At 42.5% G+C, this 15844-nt stretch overlaps 5 protein-coding genes across 5 annotated transcripts; 2 read left to right on the forward strand and 3 right to left on the reverse strand.

Moving 5' to 3' along the window:
* Positions 1–4690: 4690 nt before the first annotated feature.
* On the forward strand, positions 4691–5335 carry LOC126563099 (ADP-ribosylation factor-like protein 2). Its single transcript, XM_050219715.1, has 2 exons — positions 4691–4774; positions 4846–5335. Exons 1-2 carry the CDS (start codon positions 4710–4712, stop codon positions 5333–5335), a joined length of 555 nt encoding a protein of 184 aa, XP_050075672.1. The 5' UTR covers positions 4691–4709.
* Positions 5336–5380: 45 nt separating this feature from the next.
* Positions 5381–5703, reverse strand: LOC126563420 (coiled-coil domain-containing protein 103). Its single transcript, XM_050220064.1, has 2 exons — positions 5547–5703; positions 5381–5484 (listed from the first exon to the last, which is right to left on the reverse strand). The coding sequence occupies exons 1-2, from the start codon at positions 5699–5701 to the stop codon at positions 5385–5387; spliced, it is 255 nt and encodes an 84-aa protein (XP_050076021.1). The 5' UTR covers positions 5702–5703; the 3' UTR covers positions 5381–5384.
* Positions 5704–6301: 598 nt separating this feature from the next.
* LOC126560739 (dentin sialophosphoprotein) lies at positions 6302–10150 on the reverse strand. The gene is made up of 4 exons (XM_050216693.1): positions 9936–10150; positions 9699–9851; positions 9182–9612; positions 6302–9110 (listed from the first exon to the last, which is right to left on the reverse strand). Exons 1-4 carry the CDS (start codon positions 10107–10109, stop codon positions 6302–6304), a joined length of 3567 nt encoding a protein of 1188 aa, XP_050072650.1. The 5' UTR covers positions 10110–10150.
* A 2950-nt stretch (positions 10151–13100) lies between these two features.
* On the reverse strand, positions 13101–14418 carry LOC126562609 (ubiquitin-like domain-containing CTD phosphatase 1). The gene is made up of 4 exons (XM_050219156.1): positions 14169–14418; positions 14022–14089; positions 13680–13932; positions 13101–13597 (listed from the first exon to the last, which is right to left on the reverse strand). Exons 1-4 carry the CDS (start codon positions 14329–14331, stop codon positions 13110–13112), a joined length of 972 nt encoding a protein of 323 aa, XP_050075113.1. The 5' UTR covers positions 14332–14418; the 3' UTR covers positions 13101–13109.
* Positions 14419–14538: 120 nt separating this feature from the next.
* On the forward strand, positions 14539–15823 carry LOC126560740 (uncharacterized). The gene is made up of 3 exons (XM_050216695.1): positions 14539–14619; positions 14683–15615; positions 15694–15823. The coding sequence occupies exons 1-3, from the start codon at positions 14539–14541 to the stop codon at positions 15808–15810; spliced, it is 1131 nt and encodes a 376-aa protein (XP_050072652.1). The 3' UTR covers positions 15811–15823.
* Positions 15824–15844: the final 21 nt, after the last annotated feature.

Raw genomic sequence — 15844 nt, forward strand, 5'->3', positions numbered from 1 at the left:
TGGTATTAGTGTACGAGATTTTATCTTCGACCGCAACACCACTACTGCCTCAACAAGCACAAATAGCATCATCCCATGCTCGAATACAATCACAACTCAAAGCAACACCTCACTCCCAGAATCTAACGGTACACTCACACTACTGCCAAACCCTAATTCGGTCCAGAAGGAATCGTAGGGCTAGTGCTCGAGAGAGGAGGAGAAATCGGAGAGTTGGAGAAACTCACAGAGTCCGGAGTTTTCTCAAGTTAACACCGAGAAGAGGCGGTCGCTTACCCCAGCGAAAGAAGCCTCGCTTTTAGAGGACATCACTTCGGGACAGATGGTGTATATAACAGAACAGGTGTATATGTAACAGAACAGGTGTTTGTATAGAAAGACAAATAGCGGTGTCGTAATTACACCTGGTTTTTAATTAGTTATACTTAGGAAGTTTAATTAGTTATTTTATGAAAAACCACGCAGCGTGGGAACAACCCCCATAGGGAAAGCCCGTGCGGAAATACCTGGGCGAGGGAGACAGGTAAATAACTTCGTTTTAAATAAAGAATACCTGTAATCGTTAAAAAAAAAAAAACTGCCAAACCCTTACTCCGCTTCTAAAACCATAGCATCACCAAAAAGAAATCAGCAGACTATTGAACGCTTTTTTCGCAAATAATCAACACATTGTTGAACCAACGAGCCTACATGAACACCTGCGCAGTAACCGCATGTCCTCCGAGCACTCATTACACTCACACGATCTTCATTCACTCACTGTTTACCATCAAAATGTTCGCGGTTTACGTACAAAAACCTCCGACCTACTTCTTGCATCGTCACTTTTCAACTACGGCGTGATTGCACTCACCGAAACGTGGCTGGAAGCTTCCATTCCATCAGGACTGTTTTTCGACAAAAAATATATTGTCTATCACACTGACCGAAGCACACTCAACAGCACTCATACGCGCGGTGGCGGCGTTCTAATTGCCGTCTGGTTAAGGCTTAATTCACGCGAATGCTATACTGAAGCGGACTCATTAAAGTGTGTGTGGGTGAAAATAATCCTGAACCAAGGTACGCTCTACCTTGCAAACCTCTACATACCGCCTGATAAAAGTTCAGACACACACACACACATAATCCTGCCTTTCGTCATCGATCGAAAAAATATCGGAACACATGAGGCCTTACGACAAACTAATTTTACTTGGTGACTTTAAACAGCCACATATCACGAGGACTGATCTTTACCCACATTGCAATTCTACGCACAGCAGAGCTTTCCTCAATATATTGCACCTATACTTATTGAAACGACTTAACACTGCAAAAAATGCCCTAGGAAGAGTTCTTGATCTGGTACTCGCAAACGATAACGCAGCATTGGTAACCCAAGTATCGACGCTACCATCTGATGAACATCTCCTGCTTGCTGACGCTCATCACTCACCGATTCGAGTTTCCGTTCATTCTGCTTATCCATCGAGCACACGCACACTGCCTGGCCCAACTCAACGTTTGAATTTCAGGCGAGCAAATTTCGACAGCATAAATCAGGTTATTTCTTACACTGATTGGGAATTTCTTGATAACAGAGGCATCACAATCGACGAGGCCGTTGATACCTTCAACGCAAAACTTCTGCAAATTCTATACGACACTGTTCCGCGGTTTGGACCTTCGCGCAATCTAGCGTGGTCAAACAGTACATTAAAAGAACTAAAAAGTCGTAGGCGAAATGCTGTGAAAGCCCAACAACGTCACCCCAGCGGCCTCAACCGTCAAGCAGCGCGTCTTGCACTCCGCTGTTATCGGGCATACAACAGGTTACATTACGACACCTACATTTCACGCGTCCAGAGAAGCCTTAGAAGACGACCCACAGGCTTCTGGTCATTCGTAAAGTCACTCCAAAGAAACAACGCGGTAGCTTCCTCGCTACACTACAAAGACTCTATAGCACACACCGACCATGAAATATGCGTAACCTTCGCAAGGAGACTCTCTGACGTTTTCTCCTCATATGTCCCCGATCCTATCGCCGTTTCTCGCGCGTCTAGCAACACTCCAGTGAACTGTATTGACCTGCAACAAATCACCATAGATTCAAAGATGGTCCCGACGGCATACCTGCAGTTGTGCTGAAGCAGTGCCCGACTTCGTTATTTCCCCTTCTCGTCAGGATATTCAATTTATTGATGGGCAAAGGTGAGATCCCGGCCATTTGGAAGACGTCATGGATGATTCCTCTGTATAAAAAGGGCAGCTTGCTACCAGCTACAGAGGTATCACATCAATGTGTGCGAGTGTCAAAGTGATAGAAATAACCGTCAATGAATGTATCCTTAAAGCGTCTCTAGGCTACTTGAAGGAGGAACAGCACGGTTTCATGCCTAAACGTTCCACCTCTACAAATTTAGTACGATTTGTCACTGAGTGTGTGAACCGCATGGACCAGGGTTTTCAAGTCGATTGCATATACACTGATCTGAGCCTTCGATAGCATTTCGCACGATATTCTATTGAGTAAACTTCAAAGGCTGGGCCTCTCAGAGCCAATCCTAGCTTGGCTGAACTCCTACCTTCGTAACCGAACGTATCGTGTAAAATTTCGGAATCACACCTCTCGCCCTTTCATAAGCACCTCAGGAATTCCTCAGTGCAGCAATCTGACACCATTGCTTTTTATTTTATACATAAACGACGTATGCTCTCTTCTACCTGACAACTACTATTTGCTATACGCTGACGATGTCAAACTGTTTATGCCCGTAAATCGACCAAAGATTGTGCTAAACTACAGCAAGCTGTCTCGATGTTCAACAATTGGTGCGTCTTCAACTGTTTGTCTCTATGTACCAAAAAGTGTTTCGTTTAGTCCTTTACGCGTGCGAAATCAATGGTTAATTATGATTATTATATGCGCGACCTAGGTGTTTTACTTGACCAAAAATTGTCCCCAAGACTTCATTACGACAACGTTATCAACCGCGCCAATAGAACTCTGGGATTAATATTCAATCTGACTCGTGACTTTGACGACTCCCGGTGTTTAAAAACTCTGTACTGCTCGCTGGTTAGATCGGTCCTTCAATACTGCTCACCTGTGTGTTGTCCATTCACTAACGAATGGATAAACGAGTTGTTATGGAGTTAGGTGTTGATCCTTCCAGTGCTGTTTTATGACTGTGCGGTTTATTCTCCCTCTTACTAATACATACATGTCCTTACATCTAACGCTTACACTATACGCTTACATACTACCTATACTTACGACACTACACGAATTTGAGGCTGTCCAAAGAAAGTTCACACGTTTCGCGATTCGTAAGTTAGGATGGGCCGATAGTTCCTCCCTCCCATCATGCAATGAGCGTTGTCAACTGTTACGCCTCGAGTCTCTGGAACATCGACGATATTTGCATCAAGCCACATTCATAGCAGGACTTCTTTTAGGAACTATCGACGATCCCTATTTATTTGGAAAACTTAGATTTAATGTCCCCAGACTATCCGCCAGACATCACCTAATGTAAAGGAGAACTTAGATTTAATGTCCCCAGACTATCCACCAGACATCACCTAATGTTACTTGTTACGCGCTCGCGCACGGAGTATGGATGTAATGCTTCCCTAATATCCATGGTACGCCGATTCAACACGCATTCGCACATGTTTGACTTTAATATGCCTCTTCCCACGTTGAAAAATATTTTACGCATCCGTCTTACTACGGAGTAATTATCTGTACATTACATATGTTATAATTTATAAGTCTTGTAAAACTGTAATCCTCCTGCTCCGTTAAGGTTTACGGGGCGGACGATCAATAAACCAAAAATAATAATAATAATAACAATAACAATAATGCTATATTGAAAGTACGGGAGGAATGCTGAGCAAGCTGGGAGAGCCGATGAAGAACAAATCGGCCGGGAACGAGAAGCGGAAAGTCAACCCGGAACCAACAATCGACAACATTCATCATACAACCGTTGTAGGCGTTGGTAAATGGTTCACGTTTGGTATACCTCGGAGCTGGAATGTGAAGTACGAACATGAGATCCACATGCGTCAGAAGCTTTTATGTATGCACATATTTTGCGATGTTTTTTTGATAGATTTACACAGCAAACCACCATCCTCCTTTCCTGAAATATACGAATCCTGTAGCAAAGTTAGACAAACAAAAACACAATTCAACATACAAAAACCACTGCAAAATTTCTCCTGTTGATGTTGTTGTTGTTCTTGCTGAGAAGCTCACCGCCTGCAAGTGGATTAAGGATTAAGGGATTCTTCTCTCGGCACCCGGTACCCAGCACCCATTGTGAACGTTGTCCTTTTTTTAATGTGTTGTGTTAAGTGTTAAGTTTTAACGTGTCGTAAATAAATTAAGTTTTAACTCGCAAAACACAAAACCTACCAATTTGTTCGTACGATAAAATCGTATGCCATTGAGCAATGACACCGGCCATAGCAAATTTATATTTTCATAAATTTATTCTTAAATTTGATTCTCCTTCTAGACTGACCCATAGTGCGCTCATTCTCATGAGGTGTAAACGAGCCTAAATACATAACAATTTATTTTGACATCTAATTTGTTCATTGGGTGCTGTTGAGCCATACCCGTGGCTGTCGTTTCGAAACAGCATGTAAACAAGTTCTTTCGCCTTCCACTGCTGCTGAAAACATTTATTGTGCTTACTACACTCAAGATGGGATTTCTAACGATTCTAAAGAAAATGAAACAAAAAGAAAAGGAAATGCGTATCTTATTGCTGTGCGTGCAAATGTTGAAATTATCGTTTACACTACCATAAGTAAACTTTGCTTATTTCCTTGTTTTTACAGCGGCCTAGACAATGCTGGAAAAACTACCATTCTGAAGAGATTCAACGGCGAACCAATAGACCAGATATCGCCCACGCTTGGATTTAACATAAAAACACTGCACTATAATGACTATGTACTAAACATGTGGGACGTTGGTGGCCAAAAGTCTTTGCGATCGTACTGGCGTAACTATTTTGAGTGTACAGATGGGCTGATCTGGGTCGTCGACAGTACCGACCGGATGCGTATGGAATCATGCCGTGAGGAGCTCACACTGTTGTTGCTGGAGGAGCGTCTTGCCGGTGCGACACTGTTGGTGCTAGCGAACAAACAAGACTTACCCGGAGCATTGACGGCGAACGACATCAAAGAGATATTGCAGCTGGACAAAATCGAAACACATCATTGGTCCATACAAAGCGTAAGTGCTGTGACGGGAGGTAAACTGGTGGAAGCCATCGATTGGTTAGTGGAGGATATATCGAAAAGAATATTCACGCTAGACTAAGACCATTAGCAGGTTCGTGGCATGTAGCAATATTTATTTCCCGATTAAATTAGTTGCTCGAAGCACTGTTCCAGATACGAGTTTTCGTTTTAGAGTTCATTTTATCGCTGGCACTTAGTGGCGTTAGGTGGGCCGCGTCAACGATGTTTCTGTGTATTGGTAAAACAACGTAAACGATGGAAATTGTAGAAAGGGCCAGGATCTCTCTTACTTGAACTCGTCGTAGTTTTTCGATGTTAAAACTGCCCGCAACTTTGCATCGTTTCGAATCTCGTACAAAGTGTCCTCCCGAATTTGTTCCAAACAGCGTACTTCCAGTGCGAGTATATCACCGCGAGTAATAATTCGATTGCCAATCTCCGACATGACGAACTTCCAGTTGTTTTACGCTTTAGGGAATCAACCAAACTAAACACTTCTCGTTGCTTAGCAACTCAACGCCAGACATTGCAGGCAAACTATGTTGAAATATCGAACGCGTGTTTGCATTTGGCAGCTTATATTACTCACAATGATTCCGATGGACTATAATATCATATATTTTAGAATGCTCTTGCAATTCAAATACACTCTAAGCATCGATAATAAAGTATATTTTTATAGTTAATTCATATGCACACATAATGTTACCGTGTATGTAATCCATATTCATCTTACTGCTGCTTAGGAATTCACTTTCGTCAGAAAATCTACATAACGACCAGTTGAAGTTTGTTCGGTGATTATTTTCCCCCCTAGCAAGAAACTTATGTCTCGAGGTCCTATATGCATATAAGTGTAGTTTGTAATATCCACTACCCCGCATACATGCCATTGTTCCTTAAATGCTGTACAACATTACTCCCTTCGCTTATCGTGTAGATTCAAACGTCGAACCACAGCGTTCTAGATTCATGTTAATAGTGCGTTTTAATTGATTTAAAAACTAACACACTTGTAAAACTGATGTTATCCCCATCTGCAAAACTAAGATGTACATTGTTGAGCTGCAACTGAAACTTCATCATTATCAGCAACGGCACATGGCTCCGGAGGTTCTGTGTTAACTGCCGCCACTATTACTCCGTCGGGTAAATGCTTCCCATCTTCTTTCGCAGTTGTGGAAGCATTAATATTTACATCTTTTTTATCTTCTACTAGCGTTTCGACAGTGTTTGACACAGTCGCTGTATCGATGTTAGATGTATTTTCAGCTGCGACAATATCACATCTGCTACGCTCTTGTTGATCGTTCTCCATACGCACTACTAGAGCATCATCCTCGCTTTCTTTTTCAGCGTCGAAGGAAGGTTTAGGTTGATGTTCAACTTGACGCATCTCATCATCCGGAACCTCACCCTCTATGTCCTGAGAATCAAGCTTTGGTAAGAGATCTTTCTCAGCAGGCTCACTGCTGCAAGTTCCAGCAGCATTACCATTACCATCACTATTATTTGTAGTAGCTACAACAGTTGACATGTGTTGCTCTGTGTTTTCTTGACCGTTGGAATCATATACGTCTTGTGCAATCGTAGTAACGGAAGCGATCTTTAGCTCACTAACAGTTACTTTGGGCGTTACTGTGTCGACTGCGGGCTCTGAACTGTCTGAATTGAGTTCACCTGAGGGAGAAGAATTCGTGTCCGTCGCATTGTTTGTATCGACGCAATCGTTCAACCCAGCGGACGTCTCGTTTTGCAATTGCTCTGCTTCTGGTGACGATGGGCCAGCTTCAGCGGATGCCACGGAAGTTAACGATAAATGCTCTACCGGATCTATAGACTTTACTTGCGTTATAACAGGCAAACTGAACCGTTCGGGTCGGTTACTGTCGGTGGAAACTTTCTCTTTTTCCGAGCTCGATGTCTGTTCCTCCACCACTGGCAGACTACCCTCCTTCTGCTTCAACAAAGCAAAGGGATTTATCATTACGCTAGATTTCTGTGCCGCTGTTTGACTTGCTGGATGGCTGTTGGTAGATTTTTTGCTACTAGCCAAACGAACACCAATCAGACTTAATGGATTGAACGCTTTTTTCGATTTCTGCTGTGCTGTTTGTTGACTATCGACACGTTCCTGCTTAATGCGCACACCATCAAATGCTACAATATCGGATGGACTCGCTAGTAGTGGGTCGTACGATCGAGTGCTATCGTCTAGTGGTTCCTGTTTGATCCTTACCATCGTAGGATCGTAGGCCGCTGTGTCAGCTGTTGAAACTTGTTCCGTAGACACATGTTCCTGCAGCTGTTGAATGCTTTCTAGTGGTTCTTGTTTAATCGGCATCAACATCAGCTCAGCCGTTGACGGCCGTGGACGTTTCGCAGGTGGAGGGAGATTGTGTTGCTTAGCCGCTACCGGTTGCGTCACTTTCGTACCAGATTCCACAAGACGAGTGCTTCTTTTATTCTGTGCCTCTGACGCTTTCTGCCGCTTCGCTTCGGGCGTTCGTAACGCATCGATCGTACCACCATCCTCTACCACGGATGCATTAAGCAATCCCTTTTCCTTCTTAATCTTTATCCGAAGTGCCTGGTAAGATGAATTCGATGGATTGGAATGTTTTTCCATCGTAGAGCATGGCTGGTTCGGTATCGTTGCATCCGATTCATCGGATGGCTCTTGCTTAACAGCAACAAACATGGAAGCATCTTCATATTCCGCAAAGTCAGACTCTTCACCTTCGTCGGTAGCCATTGGTTCTTGTTTTATCTGCACCGTATGTTGTACCAGTGGCCCGGTTTCTTGCGTCTTATTGGCAGAAGAATTTGATGTTCCTGTTGGATGGTAAGTTCCCACGCTAATTATCTCAACGTCGCTACTGTCACCATCAGAATCAGCACGATCAGCAAAACTATCCTCCACAATGTCTCCCGCGTCACTGTCACCACAGTGTTCTGCGTCATGGTTGGTGTTTCCGTCTGCTTCCGATGTCTGACGATCTTCGTCCATCGGAATCGGTACATTCCGTTCATTCCCCACGCTGGAACTATTTGTTAATGTAACAAACCCGTTGGGATCTTCCTGCACTTCCTGCTTAACGTTCGCCATCGACAGCACAACCATCGGCGGGTTGGCTTTCTCGGTAGCTTCATCGGATGCTTTGTCCCGATCTCGCTTCTTTTTCCTTTTGCGTACCTTCGAAATGGTAGCGATGGCCTCATTTACCGATGATAGCATACTACTGATAGTGGCAATGTCCGTGTTTCCGTCAACCGAAGCACCAGAACGCAAAAGCGTAGTTATTTTGTCCGTTTGCTCTATCAACGAAGAGCGTTTCTGTGCTTCATTAACTTGCTCACTCGACAGAATTTCATCGCACGAAATTTGACCATCCACAACCGAATTGTGCTCGGATTTCACCTCCGGAAGATCCAACAGTGGGGTAAATGGCAACTCTATAGTTTCTTCCTTCATACGTTCTGCTCGCGATGGACGGCCTCTTCCTCGTTTATTCACCAGCGTATTGCACTGCCGAGCTTGGCTGTCTGGTGGTGGTAAACCGTTCACAGGCGGCCCGTTTATGCCAGGTTCAGCTATCGGTATATAAGTTGGTTCCATCATTGGCATCGATCCCTTACAGTACAGCATGAAATGACGGATGAGCAGATTCTTTTTCAAGAAATACTTTCCACACTTGGGACAATTTGCGCGGGCGCGTATGAAGCACCCATGCCACTCGTACAGGTTGCGTGTTTTAAATATTTTCTGACATGAAGTGCATTGCATATCAGGCACAAGCTGAACTTCAGCAGATGCACTAGGCCGTTTTATACAGGCGTTCATCTCCACATGCCTGAAATGGAATGGCCCGGGGGTTAAAAAAATCCGTACAAAACCCCATACTCTACCCACAACCATACTCACTTGTTTAGTGTTCCGATTTTGGCACATTTCTTGCCACATCGGAAACAACTAAATGCCGTTCGTGTTAGCTTGTGCCACAGATTGTGATCCTTGTACTCGGACGCCGTGTCAAAGTACTCCATGCAAGATCCACAGCCAAATTTGTGTACGAGCGGTGTATGCTTCACCACCAAATGGCGCTCCAGGTCGACAGGTTGGTCGTACTTTTCATTGCAGTACTGGCACAAGTGTTCATACTTCACACGATTCTCGCTAGATACGTCGAGAAATGATTTTAAATCAGCATCTTCTGCACACTGTTCCGGCGTCTCGATTCCTGGCTTTTTCTTTCGGTTTCTCGTTTTTGGACCATGTTTTTGTGTCGAGATAGTAGCTAAGCTTTTATCGTCCTGTTCCGTTTCTGCCGCGCTCGGTTCCGGTTCAGATTTCATCTGGAAACGGGAATATGAATTTCCACAATCATCGTTTCGAACCATCTGGGCGTATTATCAGCGAATAAGGGTAAACGCATACGTACCAACGATACAGAGGGCTGTACAAGCGGTAAATTGAGAAAGGTTCGTGTCTGTATATTGGTTGATGCGCACATCAAACGATACTCGTAGAAATCGTTCACCTTATCCACGCACAGTGAACAAATGCTCTGTGGCATTTGATCATTCGCTTGCACCTGCGGATGGAGACGCCGATAAAGCAGAATGCATCGATTGTTAGGTGTCGACCGAATGTCGTTTTTGCAATGGTACACACTCACCTGTATTCCTACACATTCTTCAATCTTTTTTGCCAATGTCGGTTCATCCGACTCCATAGCGCAAATTACATCTTCGTCGCCAAGAATGAGAGTCTTATCCGGATTATCTACACCGCACAAACGGCAAATGTTGTACACTTGCTGGCGAAGGATACTGATCGAAAACCGCTCCATCGCGACGGACAGTGTGTTCGTTTTCTGTCCGAACTGTAGCTGAGATAGTTCTCCTTTCTTTCTTAAGGACACTGCTCAAACGGGTTTAACGCGGGATTCATCAATTTAGCTAGTCTCTATTATAATTCCCGTTGTTATTCTGCAAATAAATAAAACACTGTTTTCTGTCTGCCATCAGAACGTACCCAGGTATAGATACAGCACTTGACATTTATTATTTTCGAAGATGGACGCTGAGCTATCAAACATTTTCTGCGGCGAAATAAGGCCGTGCACACACTGATGGCATCAAAAACAAACATCGACCGCTTTGGAACATTTAACGAATTAACTTATTATGTTCTAGATGTTGATCTATTAAAAAAAAAACACCAAAATGCAAACAATTGCGATATTTGTAATAAAAGTACTTAATTTTTTTTTTCACTTGAATCGAAGAAGCGCCATTTTGGATAGCTCGCCCATGGTTGTACGTGCCGTAGGGAATGAAAAAACGCAGAAACGGTATAGCGATATTATCATTGGTTTCAGATATTAGTTCTCCACAAAGTGGTTGAAATTACATGAAACCGATGGAAATTTTGATATAATTTCTCTGGCGCATAACACCCGATGAAAACAAAACTTCCCGGCACGCAGTGTGCCGAATAATGAAATTGCTATCATGGTACAAGAAAAACAAAGGACAAAAAAAATATCAGACAGACAGAATACCCAGCTGACCAAATCGAAGCCTACACTTTCTTCCGAATGTGAGGAAGCTTATTATCTACCAATATTACAACCAAATACCTAGTAACAAACAATAAAACACGTGTGAATGTTTTATTGGATTATGCAGGGGTACACAGAATTTTGGCACAAACATGTATCGAATCCTGCGCGGACCGCTTCCCCGTTCGAAGCACGAAATAGGAGTCTTATCCTCAAGGAATAAATCAATCCTGTTTAAAATTGTTTCCGCAAATTCGGGTGATGTTTAGTAAAACTGAGAGATGCATTGCATCTGACAACATTTAAGCTTTTAGGTTTTTAATAAACCTCAATGAAACCAATGAACAGCGCTTGGTGTCACTGCATCAATTCCAGCGATTTTCTCAAATTCAATCAAAATATCATCCGTGGCGAGAATAAAACAAATGGTTCGACATCAAAAAGTTCGATATGTGGACAGTAGCACTCAAACATAATCGTTTTATACTTCTGTTTTGTACTGGTCATTGCTTTGTAGTTTGGTTCGAAAGAGACAAAACCTAAAAAACAAGCATCAGTCAACTCGTCTCAATTTCAATCGAATTCGGGTTAGGGCTTGGCTTGATTAGGGCTTGGACGATGTTGCTCTGCAATTCTGTAGCTCTGCAATGGATAAGCGCTTGCAGCTCGGATTCATATGTCGATAAATATAACAAAAGAGAAATTGGAAAAAAAGAAAAAAATGTTGCGGGCAAAAATAAGAATTGAATTGAATTTGAGTAGCAACAAAGATGCCAGCAATAGCCTTAGACCAAGCCCTCAGACGTGTTAAAAGATGTGATCCCATCCTAGGTGATAAAAAGTTTGTGGCAATTAACTGCGAAAGAACATTTCTAGTAAAAAAAAATATTAGCACTGCAACCTGCAAGTTTAATACTGTTTCAAACTACAAGAGCCGGAAATATTGCTACGACAAAAATAGCAAAGCCTCCATGTCCACGCTGAGCGACTGATCGGTCCCATGATTATAAATTTTACTTTCCTATTGGTTGGTCTAATAGGAACGTTTGTTCGATATCAACAATGCGAACTTCAACAGGCCGGAAAATTATCAGTTCGGGTGTAAAATTTCTTATGATGAACCACAAATATCCAACTAACAATTTTCTATGAATAATTTTGCTTCGTTTTAGTAAGCTTAAACATGCATGCACAGCGCACCGTCGAGCTGGATTTGCTGGTCTGAAGGTAAAAGGAACAAAATGAATGGAAGGCAGGGCAGGACAATAACTTAAATACAGCAACTTCAGAATTAAAGTCCGAAACTTTACAAAATATAATAACAAACATAGATTTGCCAAACACACTTCTTTTGCACGTAGCTTTACGAAGGATACGTGCAAGTTTTATGCAGAAACTTCAATGTGAACAAAATAATGATGAGATTTGTTTGGATTTTTTGTTCGTCTTCACAACACATCAATCACTAAACAACACTTAATTTTCATAATTACACTACACAGCACGGTCGCGGACACTCTTACAAACGACCCGAAATACTAGTTTTGTTCATTGCAAGTGAAAAAATTGTTCATCGAACACACAATTATCGCCAAATACCCACGTACCACATTCACAGAACCTTCCGCTTCAGAAGTACATAAACAAAAACACACATCAAATGCAATCTGCACGGTCCCTCTCAATTCTTATTATTTCTTATTGTCAGCACTTTCTGTCCGAGAACCGATAGGCACATTTTCGATAACGCTATTTTCGTCCCATCTCAGCAGTTCGTAGTCACTTAAATTTGATTTTAAGCACTATTTTTACGGAAAACTTCGGTAACATTTGACACACAACCACTTTAATCCCCAAATGTAATTTTACTGCGGGAATAGGTTGAACGCTGTGGTTCTGTCCACACCAAGCTACAATTTGTCAGTTTGTCAAGGTATGGCCAATATTAAAAGCAATGTTTTTTTTTCGAACAATGTGGTCTCTTCTGCGATATTTCGAACATCGTATTCAGCTATGTCGAAGTTTGTGTCTCGGGAACGTTCCTATTAACAAAATCTCCCTAATAAGGCAAAAATGTTTTGAAAAAGCCGTAATAGTGGATATTGAAGCATTTTCGTCGATAGGGTGATGTCGGTTTACTGCAAGTTTTTTCCTTTACATGTAGTTTTCATTGTAATCATGCATATGGATTGCAACGCTCATAATCTGCTGTATTCTTAAAGTTTATTTCAAAACGAAAAAAAGAAATACAATACTATCCCAACAGGTTTCAAACATATTTGCACATCAATGAGATCGTTTCTTGGACAGATAATCTTCCCATCTTCGATGATTGAGCGTATCAAAATCGTCACAATTTTCAGCGATCGCTTTCAAATATTTCGCCAACTTTACCAATTCCTTATCCTTGTGCCGATTTAGATGCGCCTCGGAAAAAGGCTTTATGCGCAACCCCGACTTTGGGTTCATCAGAAAGTTACGTCGCAAATCGTCAAACATAATGGTGTTCTTGGACGAGTATTGACTGTACTTGCCCCAGATTACTCCGAGCGGTTTTACCTCTATGACGCCTCGTAATGGGCACAGCACCGTTATCATTGCCGCATCGTCCAACATAAACACCAGCTTATAATCTCTCGATTCGTCCGTCACACCGAGCAGCTTCATTTTCTCCACAATCCATCGCATTGAGGTAGCAGACCATATTGCTATATCGTAGTGCTGGTAAGCCGACGATAGAAATTCGTGCAAGTACGGTCTCATCAGTTCAGCTCCTGGCGATAAAACGAGACAGAGCAAATTCAGACCGAGTGCTAGCCAGGATTTGGACAGCACCAGCACGCGTTCGGTACTTACCATTCTCGGCAGCCGATCGATGATCAAAGATAGTGTAATCAATATCCAACACAAGCAGACGTTTGCCTTCGCGCGGTGGATTCAATTCTTTTATGGTGTAGTCCTTGATTCGTTTGTTGATTTTTGCCAAATAAACGTCCTTATTTTCGAACGGGACATTATCTTCCTCCTCGTTGTCCAGATCGTTCACAACGCTACCAACGTCGTCGGGTCGTGAAGAGGCCTCTTCGATGTCCGATTCCAGCGAACCAACCTGTCGCAGCGGTAAGCAATCGTGTAAACATTACTTTTATTCATCTTTTCTAATGTCAGCACTGATGGAACATTTTAACTGGAACTTACCATCATGACTTTGAAATTAGGTTTCAGTTCCAGAACACCCAATTTAACGTCATCAGTAACTGGTTTGCCTAGATGGTTTCCAAATTATGAATTGCATTATTATAATGAAAAACCCTGCATCCCAAATGCACCAATCACCAACCGTACCTTGGTGCTTCAAATTCAGCAACTTCTGTCGCTCGGGCCGCACTTGTGTTTTTTTGCATATTTCGTGCCTCAAAACAGCCACCGTATCGTGTTCGGTAAGGTCCTCGATGACGAATTCCTTTCCGCTCCATTTGATAATTAACGACACATCCTTCGATTCCATTTCACTAACGATAATCCGAGTTTTTCTAGCAAATGTTTTTCTGTTCCGCAGTACTGTGCGTCGTCTGCGGCACTTTTGACAACTCCGCTTCAATGAGCTGTCATCTTCGGTCGCGTCAAATTGAAGCAAAATGTCAAACAAAGCAGAGAATTTACGTAGCCGGCAAAAGCCTGGAATAGATGTAAACAGTTGTGCTTGTGAGCCAAAATGAAAATGAACGAATTTATGCAGAATTTCCCATTATTTGTACAATTGAAACCATTTAATTTTGTCGGACTTTACAACAAGGTAAATTGGAGAGCAATATGATTGCAATTGCACGTTAAAAAAGGTTCTTTCTTGTTTTTTAAGGTGTACAAAATTAAGCTACACTTCCCAAACTTCCCCACGACGAACGATCATCGTGTCACAGTGTTTCGTGGGAACCTTCCAATTACATTACCATCGGACCTATCGACCATCCTGCCAGTTGATGAATATGTGTCGAATCTCTTAGCCACGCTAGATTCCACAATTGCTCTTCCCAACAACACGACATCATCTGCTACATCAAGTGAAGATTCCATCACACTGACTAATCTTGCGCTGGAATTGATATCGATTCAGCATCAATATGGGTGCAGTGTTGCCTTTAGTAAAACCTTGACGCAGGTGGAGTTCTCTGGCTTTGAAGGCAGAAGGCATCATTCCCTAGCGCTTAACCGGATCGCTGGTGCTCTTTTCAAAGTCGTCCAACACACACTGCCCGAGCATTCTGTGAGCGAACAGTTCAAGCGACAGACCACGCTGCAGAGACACGTACAGGTGTTTTTGGATACGCTCGAGCAGCTGGAAGAGTTTTACAGCAATCTTAGCACTATTGACGAACTTTGTTACGTTATCCTCCCGCCAGCAATAGACACCAAAACCACTTTCCGGATCTTTAAATATGATCAAAAAGTGTTTCTAAAGCTTTCCCTCCATCCGTTGCAACCGTCAGCAGTCGATATTGGATTTTTCGGGCCAACGAAACAAGTCGCAAAGCTAAGAGAAATATACGACGAAAAGCAGGACGATTGGGATCCGGAATGTAACATATACACCAACCTGCTGCGAATATTTAACATCATCGCCTTTCCGATGCGTCCTACTGTCGGAGATCCGTTTGATAGTCTACAGCAGGCCAATGAAGACAACAATTGTGGCATCTGCATGAATTATCACGATGCAGATGAGCGAGTACCGATAATTTCGTGTGACAACGAACAATGCAATCTCATTTTCCATATTAATTGCCTAAAGGAGGTAAGATAGTCTGTTTGAAGGCTTTTGAGTAAACGTTGCGCTACATTAAGAAATATTTTCTTCAATATTCATTTTCAGTGGTTTGATACACAGCGGGAAAGTAAGAAAATTTTCACAATCTCAATTGGAAACTGTCCGTACTGCACACACAAAATATCTTCCAGCTTTGACGAGATACTGCAAATGCTCAACTGATCAGCAATAACATGCGAATTACACGATACATAGA

This window comes from Anopheles maculipalpis, chromosome 3RL (genome assembly GCF_943734695.1).
Source record: "Anopheles maculipalpis chromosome 3RL, idAnoMacuDA_375_x, whole genome shotgun sequence".
Lineage (NCBI taxonomy): Eukaryota > Metazoa > Arthropoda > Insecta > Diptera > Culicidae > Anopheles > Anopheles maculipalpis.